Source organism: Takifugu rubripes, chromosome 12 (assembly GCF_901000725.2).
Source record: "Takifugu rubripes chromosome 12, fTakRub1.2, whole genome shotgun sequence".
NCBI classification, from domain to species: Eukaryota; Metazoa; Chordata; class Actinopteri; order Tetraodontiformes; family Tetraodontidae; genus Takifugu; species Takifugu rubripes.
The window spans coordinates 5,155,827-5,179,281 of NC_042296.1; the positions used below are offsets into that span (position 1 = coordinate 5,155,827).

General features: G+C 45.5%; 4 protein-coding genes across 10 annotated transcripts in view; all 4 read right to left on the reverse strand.

The window, feature by feature from the left end:
- Positions 1-609: 609 nt before the first annotated feature.
- On the reverse strand, positions 610-2,688 carry LOC101065820 (glutathione S-transferase A-like). Its single transcript, XM_003968968.3, has 6 exons — positions 2,440-2,688; positions 2,292-2,357; positions 2,029-2,134; positions 1,273-1,391; positions 1,010-1,095; positions 610-911 (listed from the first exon to the last, which is right to left on the reverse strand). The coding sequence occupies exons 1-6, from the start codon at positions 2,605-2,607 to the stop codon at positions 779-781; spliced, it is 678 nt and encodes a 225-aa protein (XP_003969017.1). The 5' UTR covers positions 2,608-2,688; the 3' UTR covers positions 610-778.
- Positions 2,689-3,890: 1,202 nt separating this feature from the next.
- Positions 3,891-5,990, reverse strand: LOC101065590 (glutathione S-transferase A-like). Its single transcript, XM_003968967.3, has 6 exons — positions 5,731-5,990; positions 5,266-5,331; positions 5,076-5,181; positions 4,885-5,003; positions 4,723-4,811; positions 3,891-4,635 (listed from the first exon to the last, which is right to left on the reverse strand). The coding sequence occupies exons 1-6, from the start codon at positions 5,896-5,898 to the stop codon at positions 4,503-4,505; spliced, it is 681 nt and encodes a 226-aa protein (XP_003969016.1). The 5' UTR covers positions 5,899-5,990; the 3' UTR covers positions 3,891-4,502.
- Positions 5,991-6,248: 258 nt separating this feature from the next.
- On the reverse strand, positions 6,249-7,559 carry gstr (glutathione S-transferase rho). 3 transcript variants are annotated; one of them, XM_029845427.1, is made up of 6 exons: positions 7,327-7,559; positions 7,058-7,123; positions 6,872-6,971; positions 6,684-6,802; positions 6,491-6,576; positions 6,249-6,406 (listed from the first exon to the last, which is right to left on the reverse strand). In XM_029845427.1, the coding sequence occupies exons 1-6, from the start codon at positions 7,492-7,494 to the stop codon at positions 6,274-6,276; spliced, it is 672 nt and encodes a 223-aa protein (XP_029701287.1). In that variant the 5' UTR covers positions 7,495-7,559; the 3' UTR covers positions 6,249-6,273. The 3 variants fall into 3 exon arrangements, with proteins under 3 accessions (XP_029701287.1, XP_003969015.1, XP_029701288.1); XM_003968966.2 differs by having other exon boundaries at positions 6,872-6,977; XM_029845428.1 differs by lacking the exon at positions 7,058-7,123 and having other exon boundaries at positions 6,872-6,977.
- A 98-nt stretch (positions 7,560-7,657) lies between these two features.
- fhod3a (formin homology 2 domain containing 3a) overlaps positions 7,658-23,455 on the reverse strand; it is a 30,549-nt gene continuing 14,751 nt past the window's right edge. The window contains exons 5-30 of one of the 5 annotated variants that reach the window (XM_029845429.1): positions 23,209-23,314; positions 22,745-22,839; positions 22,260-22,371; positions 22,093-22,187; positions 21,873-22,016; positions 21,431-21,660; positions 21,232-21,258; positions 20,764-20,886; positions 19,874-20,296; positions 19,115-19,159; positions 18,804-18,938; positions 18,555-18,605; positions 16,857-17,074; positions 15,389-15,736; positions 14,311-14,999; positions 14,021-14,161; positions 12,491-12,649; positions 12,228-12,410; positions 11,425-11,544; positions 10,806-10,967; positions 10,516-10,706; positions 10,233-10,437; positions 10,078-10,101; positions 9,433-9,637; positions 8,890-9,054; positions 7,658-8,703 (exon numbers count right to left, since the gene is read on the reverse strand). In XM_029845429.1, coding sequence (XP_029701289.1) covers positions 8,627-8,703; positions 8,890-9,054; positions 9,433-9,637; positions 10,078-10,101; positions 10,233-10,437; positions 10,516-10,706; positions 10,806-10,967; positions 11,425-11,544; positions 12,228-12,410; positions 12,491-12,649; positions 14,021-14,161; positions 14,311-14,999; positions 15,389-15,736; positions 16,857-17,074; positions 18,555-18,605; positions 18,804-18,938; positions 19,115-19,159; positions 19,874-20,296; positions 20,764-20,886; positions 21,232-21,258; positions 21,431-21,660; positions 21,873-22,016; positions 22,093-22,187; positions 22,260-22,371; positions 22,745-22,839; positions 23,209-23,314 — 4,473 coding nt within the window. In that variant the 3' untranslated portion in view covers positions 7,658-8,626. The remainder of the gene's footprint in view (positions 8,704-8,889; positions 9,055-9,432; positions 9,638-10,077; positions 10,102-10,232; positions 10,438-10,515; positions 10,707-10,805; positions 10,968-11,424; positions 11,545-12,227; positions 12,411-12,490; positions 12,650-14,020; positions 14,162-14,310; positions 15,000-15,388; positions 15,737-16,856; positions 17,075-18,554; positions 18,606-18,803; positions 18,939-19,114; positions 19,160-19,873; positions 20,297-20,763; positions 20,887-21,231; positions 21,259-21,430; positions 21,661-21,872; positions 22,017-22,092; positions 22,188-22,259; positions 22,372-22,744; positions 22,840-23,208; positions 23,315-23,455) is intronic. The other 4 variants (XM_029845432.1, XM_029845430.1, XM_029845433.1 and 1 more) reach the window with 4 other exon arrangements.

The window sequence follows — 23,455 nt, forward strand, 5'->3', positions numbered from 1 at the left end:
TTGCTAGAACTGTGGACCAAAGTAAACAAGAGTGACCCTGCCGAGTTTGGAAACAGGGAATTACGTAAAGAGGTCAAAGATCCCAGTCTGAAATGGAAAATAGATCCCAGTCTTAAATATTTGGATTCAAAATGACAGCTGATCTTAGAAAGTGCAGACCAGTTTGAATTATTTACCCTGACCTGAAAAGTCTAACACTTACCCATCTGTCACGTGCAACAGGCTTAAGAATGCAATTTAATTGAATTATCTGTTAATTATCCCTTTGTTTTTTAACCCTGCAATGCAAATTGGACCCTCAACGGGACGCGTCGTCCCATTTAAATATATTTATTTTAAGATGTCATGGTACGATATCTCGTCTCGCCTCAAGGAAACAGCCTTTACCGCTGTGGAGACATGGCAACATGACAGCAAAGAGACTAATGGGGTGAAGGAGGTTTTAGATTTACCGGTACTTCATCAGATCATGTTAGGATGCGTTTTGTAGGATTCCTCCACTTCTTTGTCGACAAAGTGGCAAGCGAGTGAGTAAATGTTCACGTCTGGACGACCTATTCATTTCAAAATAGACTAAGTGGGACCAAACAGCCAAATAAAGACAAAATCCACATTTGAAGTGAGATTTTATTGGGTTTGTTTACAGTCAAGCAAATGACCTTCAGTTTGCATCACGATCTGTGACATACAGTTATGCCAACATAAAAAACTAGAAACTAGAGTAGTGCAATGGATGGAGGGGTTGTGGATGATCAAACAGATGTAATGTTTAAGCTGCTCAGATGTCCTTCAGCAGATCAGAACTTTGCGGGTTCTCCAGCCAGGATTGAGGCCAGGTGGCCTTGATGCTGGGTCTGCTCTTCAGACGGTTGTAGTAAGCTGCCAGTTTAGGGTAACGCTCCATGCTCAGTCTGCCAGATTCATTCAAAAAATAAATAAATAAATAAATTTAAAAGTTATAAATGGGAAAATGCAGGGAAGGCTGCACTCATTTCAAGAACCCACATACCCAAAATGGAAGAGGTAGCTGATGGAGGGGAAAATGCAGACATCAGCCATCGTGAAAGAGCTTCCTGCCAGGTAATCTCCTTTTACCTGCGAGCCAGATTCAAAACAAGACCTTCATGAGACACTGGCTGCTACAGTTAGGCTATCAGGTTCCCCTTATAGTCTGTCAGTGCATCATGACTCCTAACCCAGATCATGTGTCACTTATTGACCCATTTCTTTTGTATTGTCTGTTCAAAGGTTGAGCTTTTGTGAGGCCTTTACCTTCTCCAGATACCCCTCCCACAGCTTAACTTCAGCGCTCAGGGCCTCTCTGTTTCTCTTCACTGCCGAGTCGTGTCTCTCCCCCTCCGGGACCAGGTAGTTGTAGTAGATGACGATCCCTGAAAAAGCCCCAAAGAGACAGTTTCATGGCGAAATAAAAGCTGTACATGCTGTGCAGAATGGGCCCCAGTTGATTTCACTTCCTTTGCGGGGAGGAAGTTATGCAACACCAGAGAAAACATTGAAGGTGGCTCATTTACAGACCCCGTGGTGTTCCATCCTGACATGCTGCAGTCAGAATGGAGATCTGGTTGTTTCAGACTAAACCAGGAAAAGGCAACCCAGCCCTCCAAGTGCCACAGCCAGGCCGGGTTTTCTTTCCTGCCAGGTAAACAAGGAAACTGGGATCCTGTGTGAAAAGTAAGACAGAACACCCGGCCCCGTCCGTAGCTGTCATAGGACTGGGTTGCCTTCCCCTTGGACTTAAAGGTTTTTATTCTTTCCACCCCCTCTCCAGTATCCTGCCCCGTCTTGTGACTTTCACCCCACATGAAAGCATGTGATCCTCAGCGAGAGGTGCACCACATATACTTGACACATGTTGCCATGGCTTGACTGCGCGAACCAGTGCATCCCCCAGTCTCCAGAGAGGAGGACGGGCGTCCCATAGTGGTGCAGGATGTTGCCAAGAGTGAAACTCAACATGTCAACAAGTGGCTAGAGCGTTTTTTTATGACATAGGTTTGGTTGACATACCGGATTTCTGGGTGAGGGCGAAGCCCTCGAACATGCGCTGGTACATCAGTGCCAGCTCGTTGGGGCAGTCGGGGGTCAGCTTGGTTCCATTTGACTTGAACTGGCTCTGGTTTTTGGATGCACAAAGGAAAAAAAAAACCCCACAGATATTATGAATGCAACTACTGTGCTCGGGTTTCTTTTCTTCTGTGAGGTCTGCGGGACCCTCCCGAATGTTAACTCTTTCATGACAACATGAATTTTTTAGCAAGGGAAGCTCTCACCTCCAGAAACAAACAGGCAGCGTAGGACTCATTCAGGACTTTGTCCCCCCATTTGAATGCAGGCAGCTTAAGACAAACGTTTCACATTACTGTAATGACTGGAATTGTGTGCACAAAATAAAGTTGACATGAGAGGGTGTGTGTGTACCTGCCCTCTGGGATTCATCTCCATGACTTCCTTTGACTTGTGCTCCATTTTCTCAAAGGAGAGCAGTTTCTGCTTGTAGCCTTTTATCTCCTTCTCCTCCAGGGCGATCATCACACGCCAGCAGGGGGGCGAGCCGGAGCCCCACAGCAGAGTCATGTTCTGGGCCATGTTTCTAGATGGGTGGTCTCTGACGGCGACTGGTGCTGCGAGTGAGGGGAGTGATCCGAAGAGTGGAGCCGGAATGTCACTACTTCCTGCTTATATAAGGAGTTCCAGCCCTTTGGCTACACGATTGGTGGAAGTTAGTCCCATCCCACTTGGGTGATATCACCCAAGGATCTATGACCCTCAACACAGTTGAAGTAATTCACACCCAAGCCAAATATGTAAACCCTTGACTCCCATTTAAGAGTGACATCACTTTCTCTGCATTAATAATCTGCAATTACTATAAATTAAATATAGCCATAATAGGCAAAAGTATTCAAATGCCATCCGCAGTTCTGGGGTGGAACAGATGTTTGCTCATGAGCCTAACAATTTTTGCAATTTCTTTGGCCAAATGCAGCACCAACATTCCACTTTAAATGTGTGGGAACCATGATGACAACGGGGGCTGACTTGAGCTTAAATTGTCTCCCACTATTCCGGCGGTGAAAGTCAGAGTGACTCAGCAGATTTCGCTCTCACCTCTGCAAACGCTCAGGTCTCCTCACCGCAAATGAAGCCAGAACATTCAAATATCTGTTGATGGTATCAGAGATGACCTGCCCTGCATGTGGTTTGGGGGGGGGGGGGGGGGGGGGGGGGTCATTTCAGGTGAATTCCCAAATAGATTGAAGCAAAGTCATAAATGAGAGACCCCCCCCTCCCCGCAGCCTCACAAATGCTGCATTCTGAAGAGCTGCAAAACTCACAAGACTCACATGTGGTATTTTGCTGAAGTTTGATTGCCCCCTCAGGAAAACATTCATTTTGTTAAAATATAATCACCGCACAGAGGCTCGTCTCTAAGGGAGGTGATGATTTTGCTCAACAAGCATGGAATCCGCATTTTCTGTTGACAAAGCAACAGCGACTACAATCCAACAGGTTTTTCTGCTCCTTTGGCTGCTCTGCTATGCCTGCACGTCCATGTTCAGTGTGCACAGGCCATGGCAATGAACACAGCTGTCACTGGACCATTCTGGTTCTATAAAGGTTGAATGAATAGGGAGAATATTGTTGAAGATAATATGAACCGATCAGATTGGCACACCTAAAGATGTTATCAGAGGTCTTCTGTTTGGAGGTGAATCATGTCACCCAGCATGTCCACCATCTTCTGTGCAATGCCAGCCCCATTTGTGGGTTGAGAAATTTGTTGGTTTTCATGGTAGAGAGGAAGATAAGAATGCAGCCAGTAAAGCATTCACTTCCAAATTAATGATAAACTCCTGAGCCTGAGCCAATTGAACAAACAGGCAAATTCCATGTTTAATCCCAATAAGTCAATGCCAGCTCAAACATCTGCAACACTGCACAAAGAAGCTGTCAAGTGACCTGGACATAATCCAAAACAAATTATTTACTTTTATAAGAGCCCAACTTTGATTAGCAGATAGAGGCTATATCAGTTAGCAGAGTAGAAAATGCTCCTGGAAAATATGTCAAATCATGCTTACTCAGGCCCTTGCACGTACCTTTGTGCTACTACACCAAACTACAAAACTATTGTGTCATGATGTTGACAACACCCACTCTGAAATACAGGTCTGATACAGGATCAGCAGGTACATCCGGGTTTTATTGTTTTTAGGAATTGTGTTATTATTGTGAAGCAAATGCACAAGGTAAAGATGTCAATCTAGCGCCATCTAATATGTTGCAAAAACTAAACAGGACCATGTCCTCCACATCTCAGCCTACGCAGAGTCTGAACAAGCTGATCACGTAAGAGTGGCCATTTTGATCCAGTGTTGGAAAAATTAACACCGAGTCATATTCAGCAACAGCTGGAGTTGGAGCAAACAGAACAATCGGTGCCAAACAAACATGTGGGATTGAGGCGTCTCCACAAGCTGTCAGATGTCCTTCAGATCATCTTGTCCCTTCAGGTTCTCCAGCCAGTGAGGTGGCCAGCTGGCTTTGATGCTTGGCCGGTCTTTCAACAGAGCGTAATACTCCCCAAGTTTCGGGTAGCGATCAGCAGACAGCCTACAGAACCAGAAGAGACGATCGACACGCGCTGACAAACCGCACGTCACATCTGAACCTAACCTAATGGTTTCCCCCCTTGCTCACCCAAATCTGAAAAGAGTGGCGACGGTTGGAAATACGGTCACATCCGCCAGCGTGAAGTATGGTCCTGCAAGATGAGATTTGGGGCCCAGCTTAAAAGGAAAAACAATGGAACCAGTGAAGTACATCAAGATTTGACATGTATCCTTGACAAGCATGTGCTACCTTCTCAAGGTAACCCTCCCACAGGTTGAGCTCAGTAATCAGGGCTTCTTTATTTCTCTTCAGAGCAGAGTCATGGCGCTCTTCTTCAGGCACATACCAGTTATAGAAGATCACGGCAGCTAAAGGATATTCAGAGGAAACTGATTAATTGTTGCAACATTTTTAAGGTCACGAAATTTTAGCCATCTTACTTAATTTGTCGTAGAAGGTGAGCCCTTCAAACATGCGCTGGTACATCAGCGCTTGTTCTTCCACGCCATCTGGGACCAGTTTGTTTCCTTGTGACTTGAACTGGGTCTGGTTTAAAGAAAAACAGGGGAAAATGTACACAGTGCCTCATTTTGTCATGAGTGTTTTATGATCCTACTGCTGCTCGCTCACCTCCAGGTAAAAACAGGCAGCGTAGGATTCATTCACTATGGTAGCTCCATGTTTGAAAGTAGGAAGCTGGAAGAAAACAGGAGTTTAACAAGTGAGAGATGTGAGCTCCAGGGACCGATGCTAAACGTAAATCAGAAACACCATAAAGCCCCTGGGAGCCAATTATGGACACCTGCTGACTTGACACACTTGAGTAACATTAACTGGCAGCTTTACAGCTAAGAATGCATGGTTTACCATTATTATCCTATAAAAACCAAAGGTATAATTAATATTCTTTCATAAAGTACCTTCATTTGGTAAATGATCCTTGAACGCAACACTTTAAACACTAAGGTTCTCTTACTGCGCTTGCAGTGACTATAAAACCTTTAAAAAACAAACTGGCAGATTAAGTAGCTCATTAGAATATGTGATTAACTAGTGAGGGGATTTGTTATTCCTTTATCGGGTACATTCATCTACCTGTCCTCTGGGATTGAGGTGAAGCACTTCTTGAGATTTGTGCTCCATTTTATCAAACGACAGAAGTTTCTGGTTGTAGCCTGCGAAGCCCTTCTCCTCCAGGGCTATCATCACCCTCCAGCAGGGAGGAGAGCCAGAGCCCCACAGCAGAGTCATGTCCTGGGCCATGGTTCCAATTCGGACGGGCACAAAATGTCACACTTCCAGGCTTCTTGAAAGTGTGACAAGCGCAGATAAGAAATATATCTTGCTCTTTGAATTGTTAACAGTGAGCTCGTGCGGCAATAAAAGTATTTACTGGCACCTACCGGCCACATGAAGTATTACAAGTCTTTCTTTTATTATTACCATCCCTGTTGTTGTTGTTGTTGTTGTTGTTGTTGTTGATATTATTGCTGTTGTGATCAAATGATTGAAAACATTTGTGCAATGCAAGGTGATAAAACAATACAAGAACGCAGTTGTTTTTTTTTACAAGATATTTATTAACTAAATAATTAACCTAATTTACATACACTACAAAGTTAACGTGATGGATGTGCTTCAAAGATCCTTTAAGATGTCGTAACCCTGTGAGCTGGCCATCCACTGTGGGGGCCTGCTGGCTTTTATGCTCGGTCTGTCCTTCAACAGGCTGTAATATTTGGCCAGTTTGGGGTATCGGCCAACAGAAAGCCTGCAGACAGAAAACAGGCTTGTGATGGAAGGAGGTCATTCCTTTATTCTGGGATAAATCTTCCATCTCTTCCATTTCACTTACCCAAAGCGAAAAGCATAAGCAACATTTGGAAAGATGACCACATCAGCCATCGAGAAGCTTCCTGCCAAGTATGAGCCTGCAGCCACCTGCCAGCAGACATCCAGGAGATGACACTGTGTGTACAGTACGTGTGTGTGTGTGTGTGTGTGTGTGTGTGTGTGTGTGTGTGTGTGTAGGCGCACGCTGCTCGCACCTTCTGCAGGTAACCTTCCCAGAGTCTGAGTTCAGTGGTCAGAGCTTCTCTGTTCCTCTTCACAGCAGATTCATGTCTCTCCTCCTCAGGGACCGACCAGTCGTAGTAAATGACTGAATCTAAGATGCATCATCAGCTTTAACGTTTGTGCTCAGTACTTTTGTCCAGTTATAGTGTGTTTAACTTACTAAGTTTCTCGGTGAGGGTGAGGCCTTCCATCATGCGCTGGTAGACCAGAGCTTGCTGTGTGGGGTTGTCAGGGATCAGTTTGATACCCTGGGTTTTAAACTGGCTCTGACAGAGAATAATACCTTTTTAAGCATTTCGTAATAGAAACACGAGTCAGTAACTTATCGCACGGTTCGATACTCCACCTCCAGATATAAACACGCTGCGACAGACTCGTTCAGGATGTTGCTGCCGTGTTTGAAGGCAGGGAGCTGGAGGACAGAGATGGTAACTGAACCCAGCAAAAAGCGAAATGAAAGTGGCATTGGTCGATTTAATCAACATATGAATATTTTATATACTTTGCAGGTCACAACTATAGCAGATTTATGATTGTAATATACTAATGATTCATTTGAATAATACATACTCAAGTCTACACCCCATTCATGTGAATGTATTTTTTTTACCTTACCTGTCCCCTTGGGTTGACTTCCAACACTTCCTTTGATTTGTGCTCTCCTTTCTCGAAAGACAGCAGCTTGTGTTTGTACCCCTGCAGCTTTTTCTCCTCCAGTACAATCATGACTCTCCAGCAGGGGGGCGACCCAGCCCCCCACAGCAGAGTCATAGTCTTGGACATGGATTTAGCCCAAAATGGTACAACACAAAATAAGAAATGGTGCCAGTGGTGAGTGAACCGCAGGTCATTTTATGACACCTTTTCAATCCAAAGGTTGCATGGTCAGGACACACCCTCCGGTTCAGGGCCTTGAAACGTAAAGCAAAGAAGAACGACACCTCCGTCTCTTTTAAATCAATGTTTGTTTATTGCAGAATATGAATACACAGCATTTCAAGTGAAAGTATATTCAACCACAGAGATATTTCTCAGGTTTTGCTGAATTGTGAAGAGAGTTCTACAAACCAGTTCAATACATCTGTCGCGTTCTTTTTGTTGTTTTTTTTAGATTTTATTACAACTCAAACACCCTCTTTGCGCAAACTATTTTACACATTTCTACAGAAATTACAAAAATAAAACATCAGGTGAGCCGCACAACTCATGCACGCTGTAGCACAACGGTAGTTCGTACCGGACGGGTGAAAAGGGCTTCTGCACATTTGATGCAGTATTAACCTGCATGTCCTGCAAAACAATTTTCCTTTTGTTTAAAAAAAAGTCATCATCCTTTTGTTCTTTTTACACTTTAAAAACAGTTCCTCTGAGTTAACAATTTTTTTAAATTCTGACCTTGTTCGTTTCAGAAACTAGTGACATTGAGTAAGGTGCAAGATGTTCAAGCTTTGCATATAAATACTTAGGACGATTCAGGCACTGACACCTTTTCCAATTGCTAATCAACACAACCACAGTCATTGTGCCGTCAGAAGTTCCTATTTTAGCGATGGTCACTTTAAAATCCTCCAAAGACGATCAGCTGCCTACAGCTGAAATTCACAGTTTTATCGAATGACAATAACTCACCAGCAAAAAAAAAATCCCTTTGGACTCAAACATATGTTAAGATAAATAAAATATGGTTTCAACTTAGTGCAGCATCAGCAAATACAGGTTACAATACATTAGTCCTTCGATGTATCGTCTTTCCTCATGTTCACTGTTGGGTTTCGTTGCCTTAAAAAACTATCAAGGTTGCAGCTTCATCACTCAGACACAGCAGGCAAAAGCAGCTAAAAAAACATGGTTGAAGGCAGACAGCTGGAAGCTGGAGCTGGGTATCCACGGCAACACGGTTTGTTCATGATCACTCTTAGGTGTCGGGACAATCGGTGAGTCCCAAAGCAAGAGCTTCCTCTGGGGTCAGGCCGCTCTTCAGGGTCCTCCTCACTGTCAAGAGAGATGGGGCAAAGAGAGGCAAACAAGCGCTCAGTCATCACATCACCTGATGTCATTCAATAATCCAAATATTTATTTCTCGTTCTACAATAAATCCAAATTAATCAGAGCTATAAAGAATCATATCAGTCTTGAGTATACGTTAACATAGGATTTAAGTATTCATTCAAGCCGTACATGACTTGCGGTTGGCCCTTGACCTCCTTCTCTCTCGGGGCTGGGCTCTGGTTCCGGGACCCTGAGTGGCCGACCTCACTATCCGCTCCATGATCTCATCGGCAGCGTCGTCTCCACAGATCTGTGCATCCTCCACGGCCGGCGTCCGTGGCTGCAGAGTGCGCCCTGGACAACACAAAAAAGTATTGTTCAAAAAAGAAAAATAAACAAACAAACAAACACAAAATCACACAAAACTACTAATCACAGTAAAAGGCAACACCTAAAGATAAAAGCAACAATTGTTTTTATGTTAAACTAGATTTTATGGATATAATTACATTTTTAAATGCACATTTAATGCATGCATACTCAAACAATCATCAATTTATTAATTATATTATCGCATATTTAACTATTTACATATATTTGATTAGTACCAATTACATTGTTTTGTAATATTTATCTTAAATAACAATAAAAATCATTGAAAAAAGCTATACTTTTGAAGCTGAGAGAAAAATTAAAGTAGTTTGTAATCCTTCATTATGTCATTGTTTTCACCTCCTCGTCCCGGCCGTGATCTCGTCCGTGTCCGAAGCCCCGGTACTCCGCTGACTTCCTTGTCGCTGCCGCCGAGGCTAGTCCTCAGCACGGCCTTCATGTTCTCATGTTCTGCTGCATCTTCTGAGTGACCCAGACCCTGAGGCTGTCCTACATCCTGCCCACCACCAGGGGCGCTGCTGCTCCTGCAGCCATTTCGACCGTACTGTAAAGACAAAGACAAACGAGTGAAAAAGAACAGTGTGTGCAAAAGAATTAAAAAATACCAGCTTGAAATATCAAAATTTATTGTGGTACAATATCCTTAAAAGAGCGGTGACATTATTGGACAATGATTTTATTCAAATCCTTTGAAAGTAACATGACATTTTTGTATATTAAATGTTGAAACAACTTTCAATGATTCTCTTCATTAAGAAACGATTATTATTTATAATACAGAAATTATGTGCTTGGCTTAAAAATTGTCATCATTATCTTATAAATTAACATCTTATTTTGTCCCCACCATATTCAAATTGCACGTGCCCATAAACCACAACACATACACATGTCCACTGATGCTCAGATGTTAAAAAGAAAAATGTGTATTCCAGAAACCTAATGGGTCATGCACACGCACACATGCAACACACATGTTGATACCTCACTGTCCTCTTCATCATCAGACTACGAAGGAAAGAAAGTTGAAGTCAGAGACGAGCTCAGAGGAAACAGAGGTGGAAACAGCAGCAGTTGATAGAGAGAGTAGATTAAAGTGTGTGTGTGTGTCTCTGTGCTGATGAGTGTGTGAGGCTCACAGGAGCGTTGACATCCACGATCATCTTTCCCCGGGTCTTGTTGCGTTCTCGGTGGTCGGCTCGTTTCTGTTTCTGCTGCAGCACACGGTCGCGCGTGGTCCGGTACTCCAGCGCAAACTCGCTGAGGATTTTACTGAACCTGTGGACGCTGATGTCCCTCACGCTGTAGGCCGGATGACCGAGGTACAGCAGGAACGAGTGGAACCTGGAAGAACACAGAGAACATGGAAAGTGTTGGAACAGTGTTTAGAAGGGTGGGACAACTGTCGAATCAGCCACCCACCTGTTGATAATCCTGCGGTGAACGATTTTGAGGATGATGATCCTCTCGGCGCAGTCTTTCAGGAAGTCAGACATCTTCTGCTTCAGCTGGGGCTTCATCTCGTGCTTGGCGATGACCTTCAGGTGGTCCCATGAGGCTTTGCAGCGCCGCTCCATCTGACACAGATTCTCCTGCAGCTGGTCGAAATCCACCTGATGGCGAAGGAAGAGATCAAAGGAAGGCATCTTACTGCTCTCTTATCTTTGTTCCACCGTTTGATGGATTTGAAGACGCGTTTCAGGATATCCCACCTTTGCGGACCGCGTAATGGCCCCAATCTCAGAGTAGAGGTCTGAGCTCTGAGGGAAGTTCTCAACCACCACAGAGCAGACGTGATGCAGCAAGGACTGCTTGTGAACCGTGTCCTTCACCTCCGGAACCTTCTCCAAATATGTCAGCTCGAAGCCTTTAGCCTAAACACACAGCAGCATAAAGTATTTACAAATGAAGTCACATTCTTCCTCTTTAATTTCCTCACCCTTAATTCACGTCAAAGCAAATCTAAAATAAAATATATGAATAGAAGGTGAGTTTAGTTTTTTTTTTTTTAAAAAAGGTTAAAACATGAGTTCTGTCATCTATCAAATGCAATTTTGAAATGAACTCTTTTTAGGTTCGTAACATTTCTAGGCAACCCAAACATTATCTTCCCTTTTTAAAAAAAAAAAAAAAAAACTCAAACAACTGGTTTGTTTTTACAGTGTGTAATCAGTGTACTTCGGCTTCATCGCATTACCGAAACTGATATAAAATGTCAGCTTTTAATTGAAAAATTACAGGACACAATGGTCCGGATTTATTCGCATCATTATAATTACTCCTGAAGAAACCAGTTTGTCATTATATCCCATTATAGTTGTGCGGTCTTACGTTGCTGCTGTTGAGGAAGTTTCCAAAAGACAGCAGTGTGGAGAGGATGTGGCGCAGAGTTTTGTTCTTCTCCAGCTGCTCCATACCCTCCTTCAGATCCTGCAGAGGTTCTGCCACTTCCTGCCAACAGCAAGACGCTGATTATTATCAACCGGTGTCCATAAACACAAGTTTAGTGGGGCTGGATTATCCCAGGTGGCGGGCAGGTGCACGCCGCCTCCCAGAACACATCATCTGCACCGGTCTGAGGTCATAAGAGGATGTTTAAAGGTCGCCGCCTCGGTCATCCATCAAATGTGCTCGCAATTACACGAAGCTGTTGTTTGCGCACGGCAGGTGACTCATGTGTGTCTGTGTGTGTGTGTGTGTGTGTGCCTGTACGGTATGCTGCCCTCCATTAAGTCTCCCATAACCAGACCATCCCGCAGAGTCCAGTTGGGAACGCCATTCTGCCAAGTGGAAATGGAGAGACGAAAAGTGCTTCCTGCGGAAAGCCGTAAAATTTACGGGACGGCGACTTTGAACTCTGGGATGCATCCTTTGCCTGAGCGAGACGCGGCACTGCTAAGAGTGTGTATTTTGTCGTGATGTTATGACATAACTATGTTGATGTTCTGCAGATGTTGTTGCTACCAAAACACAGGGAACGGAAAGGCGCACAGATGCTTTGCACATTGACCCAAACCTGGAAAACACGTGTTCTTTCGGTTTTTACGCCAAAGCTGCTCTTGCTTTAACCAAAATTCAGTCCTGCTCCTCACGATTTCACATCGTTCCACATGCTTAATTGAGTTTGTATAAACCTTCTCAGTCGCCTCGTAGTCCATCTTGAAGGCCCAGAGCTGGAGTCTGGCAGACAGCTCGCTGATGGAAGACAAAGTGAGGAGGAACTGCTCGGCTGAGCCCAGAGGCACGTCAGGGTTGGCCAGCTGGGCCTCTTGGATCTTCTGCTTCTCCTCCTCAGTGGGGATCATGGTCAGGATTTTCTGAGGGACAAAGCAGGTTTAGAAAGGATGCATGCACTTATTCACACCCCCGACACTTGCTTCCTCCTGATAGCTCTCACCTCGATGCCTTCCTTGTTCAGCGCGTACTCGTCGAAGTTGACGATGGCAGTCTTGATAGTGCGGGGAGGGGGGAGCACGGTCAGACCAATGTTGATGGCGTTGCTCCTCTTGGAATCCAAAACGATGATCTCTTGACGCTTCCCATCAGCTGCTGTTTTCTACAACACAAAGATACACAGTAGGGTGGGTCCTCCTTTCTGTCTGCGTCTGTTTTGTGTTTGTGGATCTGTGCGATTATGAGGGACCAACACTCCAGCTGGACTCACGGCAAATGTGAGAGCTAGGTTGTTTACAAGGCCATTAGCGTGTCTGCAGCCAAGTAGTAACTGTCATGAAACACATGACCTCATCAACACTGAAGGCCATTACAAGCTATTTCTAAAAACAGGAAGCTGTAATGGTGTGTAACCGAGTAGGTGCTATGACCTGGTTACTACCACTTGGATGTTACCTAATCACCATGTGGCGTTCGTTGCACTTGGAATTCTGATGCTCCTGTCAAGGCACAACTTGTTATAACTGTATCCATAAAAAGAAAACTGGTTTGTGTGTATATGTAGTTATATCCAGACATGCATGTCAGAGATATTCATTTTTGTTTGTGCATATATTCTGAAAACCTACAGATTAAGACCAAGAGTTGCAGTACCAAGATAAACCGTAGGGGGGCAGTGTTGTACTGAGGAATATAATGGGGGAAAAAACCTTTTGTGAAATTATGAACATATTTACAATGTTACATTAGCTTTAATACTGCTACACATGGGAAGAATGTTGATAAATGCCAAAGTGTAACAGCTGTCCAAGTTGTTCTTTAAATAAGGAAAAATAAAGCTGCAAAATAAAGATGAGAATGTACGATTTTAAAAAACGCATACTTTTCCAATAACAACGTTATGAAAACATCAATGTGTGAAGCTTGGAACAAAAGAAGGACCTTGCAAAAGAAACAACATGGTATCAATCAAGTCTGAGGTGACTTCTGACAGCATCACTGTCCTGGTGGTCCAGTAAATTTCAGATTATCTGTTTTGGCTGTGGATTTTGACTACAGCTTTTTAAATTGGATACAGACCACCGTCACCATGCCACATTATAGCTCAGGTAAATTCCAAACTAAGGCTTAAATCTAACCAACGTTGTCCTTTTGAAGCGGTGGCTCAATCTGTGTGAGGCCCCATCATAGCTAAACATACTTTTCTCATTTAGAGGCTTTGTGGGAATTATGGGAGATTCAAATCTCCCCCGTTTGATCACAGTCTGAGCACACATGACCCTTAACTCTTAAAACACAAAAGTATAGAACACCATTACCACTGAGCAGTCATGATGCGTGTGATAATGCACCTAAGAACACAAAAATCTGAAGAAACTGGAACTGTGATGCTCTCTGCTGCATTTATCCCCATAAACTCAGCATATTAGCCTGATTCGTTTAATCTCAACGGTGGTAACATCAATGCTAAACTAAACCAGCTGTTGCTGAAGTTCCAGGGATAACTCAGTCAAACCGGGAGCTGGTTTCATACCTTTGTAACTGGTATTTCTTTTGATTTTGACTCAAACAGATGTTCCAGTTTGGCTGTGTCCAGCTTCACTGGTTCCAGTTTGGACCAAAATAAGTCACCACTCCGCTTGTAGTCCCTGTAAAGAGACTCCGTCGGATGTACCTGATGGGAAGTAAGAGAAAATTAGGGAGCAACAAGTTAGATGTAAATAAGACGATCTGAGCACGATGAACCTTTTTTAATAATTATCGTCCCACATTTTATCCCAAGAATTTTGTAACATTTTCGGTTATTTTTTTTGCCCAACTCACCTCGCTCCAAAACAGCCTGATCGTCTTCTTTTTTTTGTTAAACAGAGGCGGCTCCGGGGGAGGGGGCACTGGGATTGGGGCGTTGAGCATCGGCGGTGGAGGAGGCCTCATGATCCCAATCAGGGGAGGGGGTGGGGGGCAGCTGCCTAGCATCGGAGGAGGTGGCGGGAAACGAGGAATGCAGATCGGAGGCGGAGGCGGGGGCGGGAGGTCGCCGCATCCTCCCATCAACACGGCATCCAGAGTGTCCTTGTCGTCCTCGTCGGTCAGGTCGGTGAAGTTGATGTCCCCGATGCGGAGCTCTCGGGGGCTGGCCAGCAGCTGGTCCCAGATTGTGTCTGACTCTTTTTTGGGCGGGGGAGGAGGGGGCTCAATGGTGGGGCATTCCAGGTGAGGGTGGGGCGAAACAAGGTCCTTAATCAAGTCTCCGAACCGCTCCGCTAACGGTCGGATGGTCCCGTGCTGCTCTGATTTGTCGGCCCTGTTGTCTCTCTCCTGGCCGTCGTCCAGCTGCTCGTCAGCCTCTTCCTGAGTGTCTTTGTCCTCTCCCTCTTCTTTCTCTTTCTCCTTCTCTGCATTCTCCTCCTCCTCCTCTTCATCCACGGGCTTCTTGTTCTGAGAGTACAGCATGTCCAGCATGAAGAGCTTACTGTTGAGGAGTTTGCTGCATGGCTCTTCTTCTTTTAAGCCTGAGAAAAGTTGAGAGAGAAGCAGATAAATAGACACATGACAAGCAAAAATAATCTAAAATAATCAAAAGGATTGCTTTTGTTTGCACATACTGTACCGTGCTTAACTGTACTTTACTAGGCTCTAAATTTGTTTGAAGAAATAACATTGATGTTATCAAGGTCGCCTCAGCTTTGGCTTAAACCTGAACAAACAGCCTTCATCAAAAACTGGAGCATTGAAGTTTGAACAAAGAGCCTCTTAGTGGCTCATGAAAGATGCTCTTGACTTAATAAGAAATATGGGCTGCATTTATATAGAAATATTTCCTGTTAAAGTGTTTGTTATCGATGTCTCCAGTGGGAAAAAAAAAAATCCAACTCTAAGAGTGGCATAGTTAATCACCCACCATTCTCGTTGCTGGCCCTCTCCTCCCTCTCCAGAGTGCTGCTGGCAGAGGAGATGCTGGAGGCCGAGCAGTTGTCCTTCTCATTCACTTCCTCATTCTGTCGTTCCTTGTCGCTCAGGATGCCACTGTCTTCCTCTGCATCTTCTTTTTCTCTCTCTGGTTCCTGCTCACGCTTCTCAGCCTCCTCCTCCTCCTCCACCTCCCTGACGTCCTCCTCCTGCTCTTCTTCCTCCTCCTTATCAGCTGCCGCGTCCTCCTGTGGAGTCTCCTCTTTTTGCTCTTCCTCCTCTCCGCCGGTTGCCTCTTTTTCCTCTGTCTCTACACTGGCGCTGGAGTCATCGGCCTCACCTGTCACCGGGGAAAAACCCTCATTTGAACGCCTCAACGACAGAAACGTACTGTAAAGGTTTGCGATTAGCTCCCGAACACGCTTGGCGAAACGTGACATCCACGTCTTCTAAACGTTAAAGACGTCTCTGTCCGCGCTGCCAGCCGGATGCTACTGTATCAACACGCAGTAAGAAAAACAAAAACACGCGCCCACGTGATAATGTCAACAATACGGCTGGCACAGAAAGACGCGTTGTTGCAGGACCGGGATATGATCAGGAAATGAGGAATTAAGTTCCTGTTGACGTCCAAACACCCATGTACATAACTCAAGAGAGCGGTTCATACGGTGAGGCAGGCAGGGTTAAAATAACACGAGGCTGAGAGGCCTCGGGTACTAGCTGGAGGACGGGGGCTCAATGCAGCGTGTGGAGTAAACTCCAAAACAAGGCTGTTTTCTCTTATGAGATGTTTTGGCACCACACTCTCAAAAAAGCCTTTCAAAAACAAATGTGACCTTTCACCCATGTCCTCCTGTGCAGTTTTTTTTTCTTAAAGCGTTTTGCACGATCTGTCTCGCCTTTGCTTCCTCCGCACATGCTTGAATGCTAATTCAAGACAGCCTGCGAGCTGAAACAATTTAAGGTTTAACTTTGGGGAACCCAACTGGTTCCAATCAAAAGTGTCAAAGTGTGTCAGAACTTAAAGAACAGTTTCCAAATCTCCACTTTTCACGACGCCATGTAGACGTTCCCGAAAAAGTGATTTGATGTTTTTTGCGTCGACTGGATTTTTCTCCGCTATCGAAATGATTTAGTGGCGGACGAGGATCACAGGAACTGTTTAGAATTTTCACGTTTTTCAGCAACGATCTCAAACACCATCCATCAGAACACGCACCGCTCTATGCAACATGTGCTAATTTCCAGTAATTATGACTCTGACATTGATTAAACTGCAACAAAGGCCCATACATGAAAGTCTCGATGAGCTATTTTTGCCTAATAACACCAGTTAAAAGACAGCTCCCGCTGCTGGTTAAACTAATCCCTAACATAACATAACCACAGACAAATAATTACCACTGGGTAAAAGAGGTAAATATGCATTTTTGAACCAATGTTCACATTTCTCCTACCTGTCTCAGATGGCGTGTAGGAGGCGGCAGGGGTCTCGCCTTCGAGGTCAGCTTCTGTGTCGTCCTGGGATGCGAAGGATGATGGGGTGCTGCTGCGCGATGACGACGGCCAGGCCTCTGTTTGTTCAAAGTTTAGGTTGAGGTCATGGTGAGTCCTCGGCACCCGCGCGCGCTCCTTCTCGTACTCCTCCGCTGCCAGACGCTCCACATTCTTATACCTGCGACAGAGAGGCAGAGGATACGCTCAGCGTCACCGCTCCTACTGCTGCGCCTCATCATTACGCTGCTCGAAACCATCCGCACGGAACCGGAGAGGAGATGGAGGGGAAGGCTGATAAGAGCAGGACAGATGAGGGGAGCTGGATAAACAGCAGAACTGAGTCAGAGCAAACCTGTTCAAGAGGGCTCGTTCAGCACGCCTCCTTCTGTCCTTCCCTGCTCTTCTCTACCTCTCCTTTCTCTTTCCCTGCCTTACCAAACCCAAACACTCAACTGGAACCAGCCAGAACAGAGATTTGTGGCACTGAATCAACCTTCTCTCTCTTTCTCTTCCTCTGTGACCCCTCCTCTTTCCCACCGTGCCGTGAATGTGTGGCGCTTCTGTTCAGGGTTCATTAGCATCGGGCCACTTCAGAGCGCCGAGGAACGCTGCGTAATAATATGGGTGCTGTGGTGTGTGGGAGATTAAGAGTGAAAAAAAAAAAATTTGCATGTTTTTTTTTGTTTGGCCTTCAGAATTTATTGCAAGCAATGCGAACCTCCATGGCAGCATTGTGTTCAGTGCAAACATTAGCGTGGAAGTATGTGAGAGATGTGAACAAGGCCCGTATTATATTAACCTGGGAAAGGATGCGCCACAAGGAGGGTCTAATTAAACAGGAACTAAATTATTATTATTATTATTATTATTGAATTATTATCCTAATTCAGGAAAAAGGGTATCAACACTTGATGGAAGTGTTATATTTTAAGATTGTTATATAGTCGATATCACAGGCAAGAAAAAGATGGGTTTTTAAATGGACATTCAATAGACAAATAATCCTCATTCTGCCAGGATGGGTGGGCACTCGAAAGCACCATGGGAAATGTTACAAGAAAACTTTGGCTCCACATTAAGGCAAGATAGAGGATTGAACCTGAACTCAAGCATGGAACTTTCCTTGGATTAAGTGTCAAGAATCGAGGAAACGTCCAAAAATAATGCTATTGCTAACTCCCCTGTGGCCGAATTTGTCACAGCATCTCTCCTTCGTATGCGCTTATTGTGGTATTTCTTTATGTATATACAGATGTCAAAGGGGGAAAAAAAGCAGGCAGATCCATTAACTGCCAAAAAATAGCATGAGGAAGGAGTTTCTACACTGGCTTTTGCTTTCACACACCAGTGCTACCATAGCTGGCTGGAGCATGTCCTCAGCACGTCCAGACATACATTTTTTACCCCCATGTGGTTATTTAAACACAGATGAATAGTAATTCCATGTGTGCACATCGGTTTTGAAATCACTGAGTCTGAATCTCTCAAACCGCAGCCAAAACAGCCTTTGGAAGGTTATGGCAGCAGAATGATCTCCTTGAGAGAGAAGGAGAAAATAGGCATCCCGCTGCTTTTGGCACCTCTTTGAACCTGATAACAACGACCTTGCAACCAATTTTCCCCAAGGACTCAGCTTAAGGGTGAGCGTGCACACTTACCTCTCCTCCCGCGCGAGTCTGACCTCCTCCATTTTGTCCGCAAAGTCCCGACTGCGGGTGACACACAAATAGAGACTTAAAAACACAATCATGTGGACATGAAGCTACTTGCTTTCCTTCTTTATATAGTTTTCCTCTCCTGTTTCAATTTGTGGAAATTCTATTTTTCTACCACAACAAACTGCTAAAATGGCATTTTTTTCATTTCATGCAGCTCTTCCACCTCAAACCAAAAAACTAAGTCCACACCTGTGCTTGTTCCTCTCCTCTCTCTCTATCCTCTGCAGCCGCTCCTCTCTTTCCACACGGCGGCGCTGTCGCTCGGCCGCCAGGGATTCCTGATGTTGGCGGTACGAGGACGACAGGAGGCCTCCCAGAGCGGGCCTGAAAGGACAGGACCGAGTCGGTTTGATCGAGACGCGATCGGCATCCTTCAGAATCAGGACCGAGAACTGTGTTGGCGCCGAATGCTGCTCACGCGTCACATCCGTGCGCGTGTTTATTGATGCGGCTGCACAGAACAGGTGCTCGCCGTGCAGTGCAAACAGGTGTTGGCTCACCTGGAGCTGGTGGAGGGACTGGTGGAGGAGGTGGCGCTTCCATTCCTGGGTGAGAGAGAGGGTGAAAAAAGAAAACAGGTGAGAGAGTGACACGACGCCTACGGCGCACGGCTGCCATGACACCGGGGGCCAAAATGAAAGTGACACCTGGTTGCATAAGAGGAAGACCTGCTGGTGCAACACCGGACCCTGGTTAGCAACTGCCAGAGTTCTCTTATTCCATAAAACATTAATGTTATTCTGAAAGTGAAAATAACATTATAACTTCAGTAACATCCAGAAAAAAAGAGAAGACGAGAAATCAGGATGGAGGCAATCTCACAAGAACTGACCAGAGGTGGAATGACACACAAAAAAACACTTTATATTTCACAATCCACAGCTGAAAGAAGATATCTTTCATGATATAACGTGATGAGGGTTTGCTTTTGATGTAAGTGCAAATAATTCATGCAATGGATGTGGAATAAGTAGCTGCCTGTGTAATTTATTAACACATTAACAATATTTAATAATATAACATTGCTGCAGTTTTAATGCGATGCGTTTATTTTGAAGGGTGTGACATCACAAACATCTGTGTTGTTACACCTCTGGAGCAGGAAAAGAGTGAAGAAGAAAGTGAGTGAGTAAGAGATGTGAAGGAACAAGGGATTGTAGGCGGATTCAAAGGATGTGGAGGGGGTGCAGAAGGAGATCCCAGTCGGAAGAGTGGAAAGTGAAAAGGTTGGAAGCGTCTTGAACAGCGTCCTGTCTGACCTGGGAGATGTCGTTCTTGGAGAATCCTCTGTGGGTCGAGCTGAAGATGGGGGTGATGGTTCATCATCAAGATCATAGGAGAAGAGGTGGAAGGGAGAGTGGGGCAGGTAGGGCAGGCGCTCGGGGGAGGGAAGGGTGCTGCCCCGCGTTGGCGGGCTGGTCTCTTTGGAAGCCGGGACGGTGACGACGGACCGCTTCCTGGCAAGCAAAGAAGCCAGGAGGGAAGGCTGGGAAGGGGGACTGAGCGGGGACAGGGCGGGTTCAGAGGAGGTAGGTGGAGAGGGAGGGGAGGGAGCGGGAGCGGGCGCTGGCGCGGGGTCGGTCCAGCTCCTCCGTTCCTCTACTGTGTTCTCTTTTCTGGAGGTGATGGTGATGGACGGGAAGGTTGTTTGGTGAACTACGGATGGAGGATGTCTGGCTGGGCTGGAAACACAGGAATGAGTCCAGAATGAATGAAGCAATGTTGGGGGGGGGGCAAGATCAGTGGACCCACAGAACCCCCGCAGTAATGTTTTTAAGGGGCTGGAGCTCCCTCTAAATAAAAGAAATCTCACTGGTTTTCCAACCAGAGTTTGGAGTTCACCTAAGAGATGACTTCTAACTTCAGATTTCCTCATAGAAACTCTGAGAACCTAAAAATTCCAACTTGATATTGCTGACAGAAAAGTCACATATATTGTTTCTAAGCGGCTTTTTGTTAATCAGTTCTCAGCGGGTGTTCCTAATTGTCTGATCAATTTTTTTTATTCCCAGAAAATTTTAAAAAAACACTTTAAATGTAGCTTTTTAAACATAACAGTACAGCCGGTGTGCAGACATAAAGGGTATAAAACGTCTTACACTACAGGATAGCATTTGATATGTCACCCGACCAACATGTCCTAAAATACCTGGGGGTGGTTCTCTGAGACACTGCCCCCTCCTGCTCGTCCGAGTCAGACTCTGTCACTGGAGTCTCCTCGTCCTTCGCCTCCTTCTCCTCCTCCTTTAACCCACTCTCACATTCCTCTTCTCTGTAGAGGTGGTGGGTGGAGGGGGGGGGGGGGTGGATGGATGTGTGGAAGAATTAATGACAGAGCGATAAATGACGCAACATCCACAGAAGACAACAAGAACGGCGTGAAAATCGAGGGGAAAAATAGAACAGGTTGTTTTTTTTACTCGTGCTAGACGCAGACGGGATCAAGCCACGAAGGATTGACGCGCGTGAAGGGAGCGAGCACAGACGTAAGCCCCTTGCATTTGTATTAGCCTGGTTTTGGGAGCCTGCCAAGGTTGTTTTTATTTATTTTAGTGACGGTCACAGGTGAGGAGCGGTGCGGGCAGGTGACCTTTTGCTCAGAGACCATTGGACTTACATGGGTGGGAGGAGACCTGACAGAGCTCTGCAGCAGAAAGTGGTGGGACAAGACAGTCAGAAGGTCGATTACTGAGCTCACTTCCCAAAATTGATGAAGGTTTCACGGCACTTTCAGTTTTTACACCTGTAGAAACACCCCCAGCCCACCCCTCGATCGGAAATGGCACGTTTTCCCGACGCCCTCCTCTTCCTCTCACCTCTCACTCGCATCCTCGGCTTTTCCGCTGAAAGGCCTGAAGCCAGCTCTGGGCGATGCCGGGCTGCAGGGAGAGGCGTGACCCGATCGCCCCAGGGAGGCCCGGCGGCTCCGCCTCCTCTCTAAACCCCGCTTTTTGTTGCCGCCCTCCAGACTGACCCTCCGGCGATCCCTGCGTCCGGTCGGTGGAGGCTGGGTGTCGTCATCTCCGTCTTCATGCTGGAGCGTCAACTGGGGAAGAGGGCGATTGTTCACGACTCTGAATTTCCCACAACTTCCAGAAATGGCTCGATTATGCCAGCATTCAGAAGCTGACGTGCTAATGCAAGAAGCTAATGAATGCAGTTTTTTATGGGCCAAATAGGTTGTTATTTTTTTAATTTTTTGCATATTTCTGCCCTTGCACCTCAAATGACAGCACAAATCTTCATTCACGATCACACCTCATAAATGTTGAGCTGCTCGACCAAATCCAGATCAGTGCCCTTTCGCCCCAGATGCCTCTGGGACACCGTCTCCATGCCCTGTTCCTCCAGGCCGTCCACCATATCATAGAAAGAATCCTGGTCCGGCAGTGCTGCAAGAGTCTGAAAAAGAGAAAAAGGGAAATTAAACAGATAAAATAAAACCTGGATCAATGTCTAGCACAGGTGATTAGCATACCTTATTAATAAGGGTCATGGCGTAGACCAGCAGCTCTGTGTCCACACCATCCTTCTCATGCAGGATCTCCATGGCGTTGGACCACGACTTACAGCCTGGACAATACACAAAGCAATCATTTAGTCTGTCTGTACATAAAATACCATAGCTGCTGTGTGTTTAAGTACCTCTTTTGGTGTCCACGGAGGTGATGGCCTCGATCAGCAGCGGGGCGTTAGACTCGGAGTACTCCACAAACACCAGCAGGAGCTTCAGAGCTGTTTTCACCACCAGGCGAAACTGACAGGAGGGGAAATCTGTTACAAAACTCCAACAATAATAACAAAGAATACGCATACACACACATGCTGTCACATTCCTGCACAGCAGTCGGAGTTAGGTAAACCTTCGTTATATGAGGAGCGTATTTAAAGCGGGGACATATTAAAACTGGGAAACAAGAAATAGAATTTAAGAAAACAAACAAACGCAGGGAGCCTTAAAAAGAAACCACAAAACCATTGAAAGTCACCACTCGCTGGTCAGCACACAGACGACAGTCACCAGCACAAGTGTTTGTTTATGTTTCTGGGTATAAAATCTAAAAATAAGGCTTACTAAACAATGGCTGGCGAGCTTTGGCCAGAGCTTTTTTTAAAATTTTTAACCCTACCTTCGATCCGACAAGCGTGTACAGCCACTGTATTGTCTCATCGTGCCTGATGACGCCGTTCATGCCATCGACGTACAGCATGATCTGCCCCAGCGCTGAGGGACAGGGATGGAAAACAACAAAAAAATACAGTCAGACAGCTGAAATAAATAAAATGGTCGTACAACATTCGCAGCTGCTGCTGCATAATATTGGCTTTATGCTTCGGGTCGGTGCGACAGAACACTGATAAATGACCCAAAATGTGTGTTTCCTTCTCAGCAGGATCTGTCACAGAGCTCATTATTTACACCATCACCTTTTTGAGTTATTTAAAGCAAAGTCACATCAGCAACAACGTGAGTCCGGCTGTCGCCTGTTGCTACATGTCAGAGTTTTCACTGCGAAACCAGCTCATATTTCACCATTTTCTGTGCACAATGCACCATGGGCAACGGGGGAAACCAGTGTCTGCGAGACTGTACCTCTCAAGATGTAGTTCTGGTAGTTCTGGTCGGCTTCTGCCCCCACCTTGATGAGGCACGTCAAACCCTCGGCGATCACAAACTCGTGAACCAGGTCTTTGTCGTCCTGAGGCGAAAGCAGGGATCTGATTAACCCAACGCCCGTTGGAGAGGACGTCAGAAAACTACACAAACTGCATTTTCCTTTCACATCACATGGTGTCAGTAATGTGCAGGATTAACGGAGAGCCGACGCACACGCCACGAT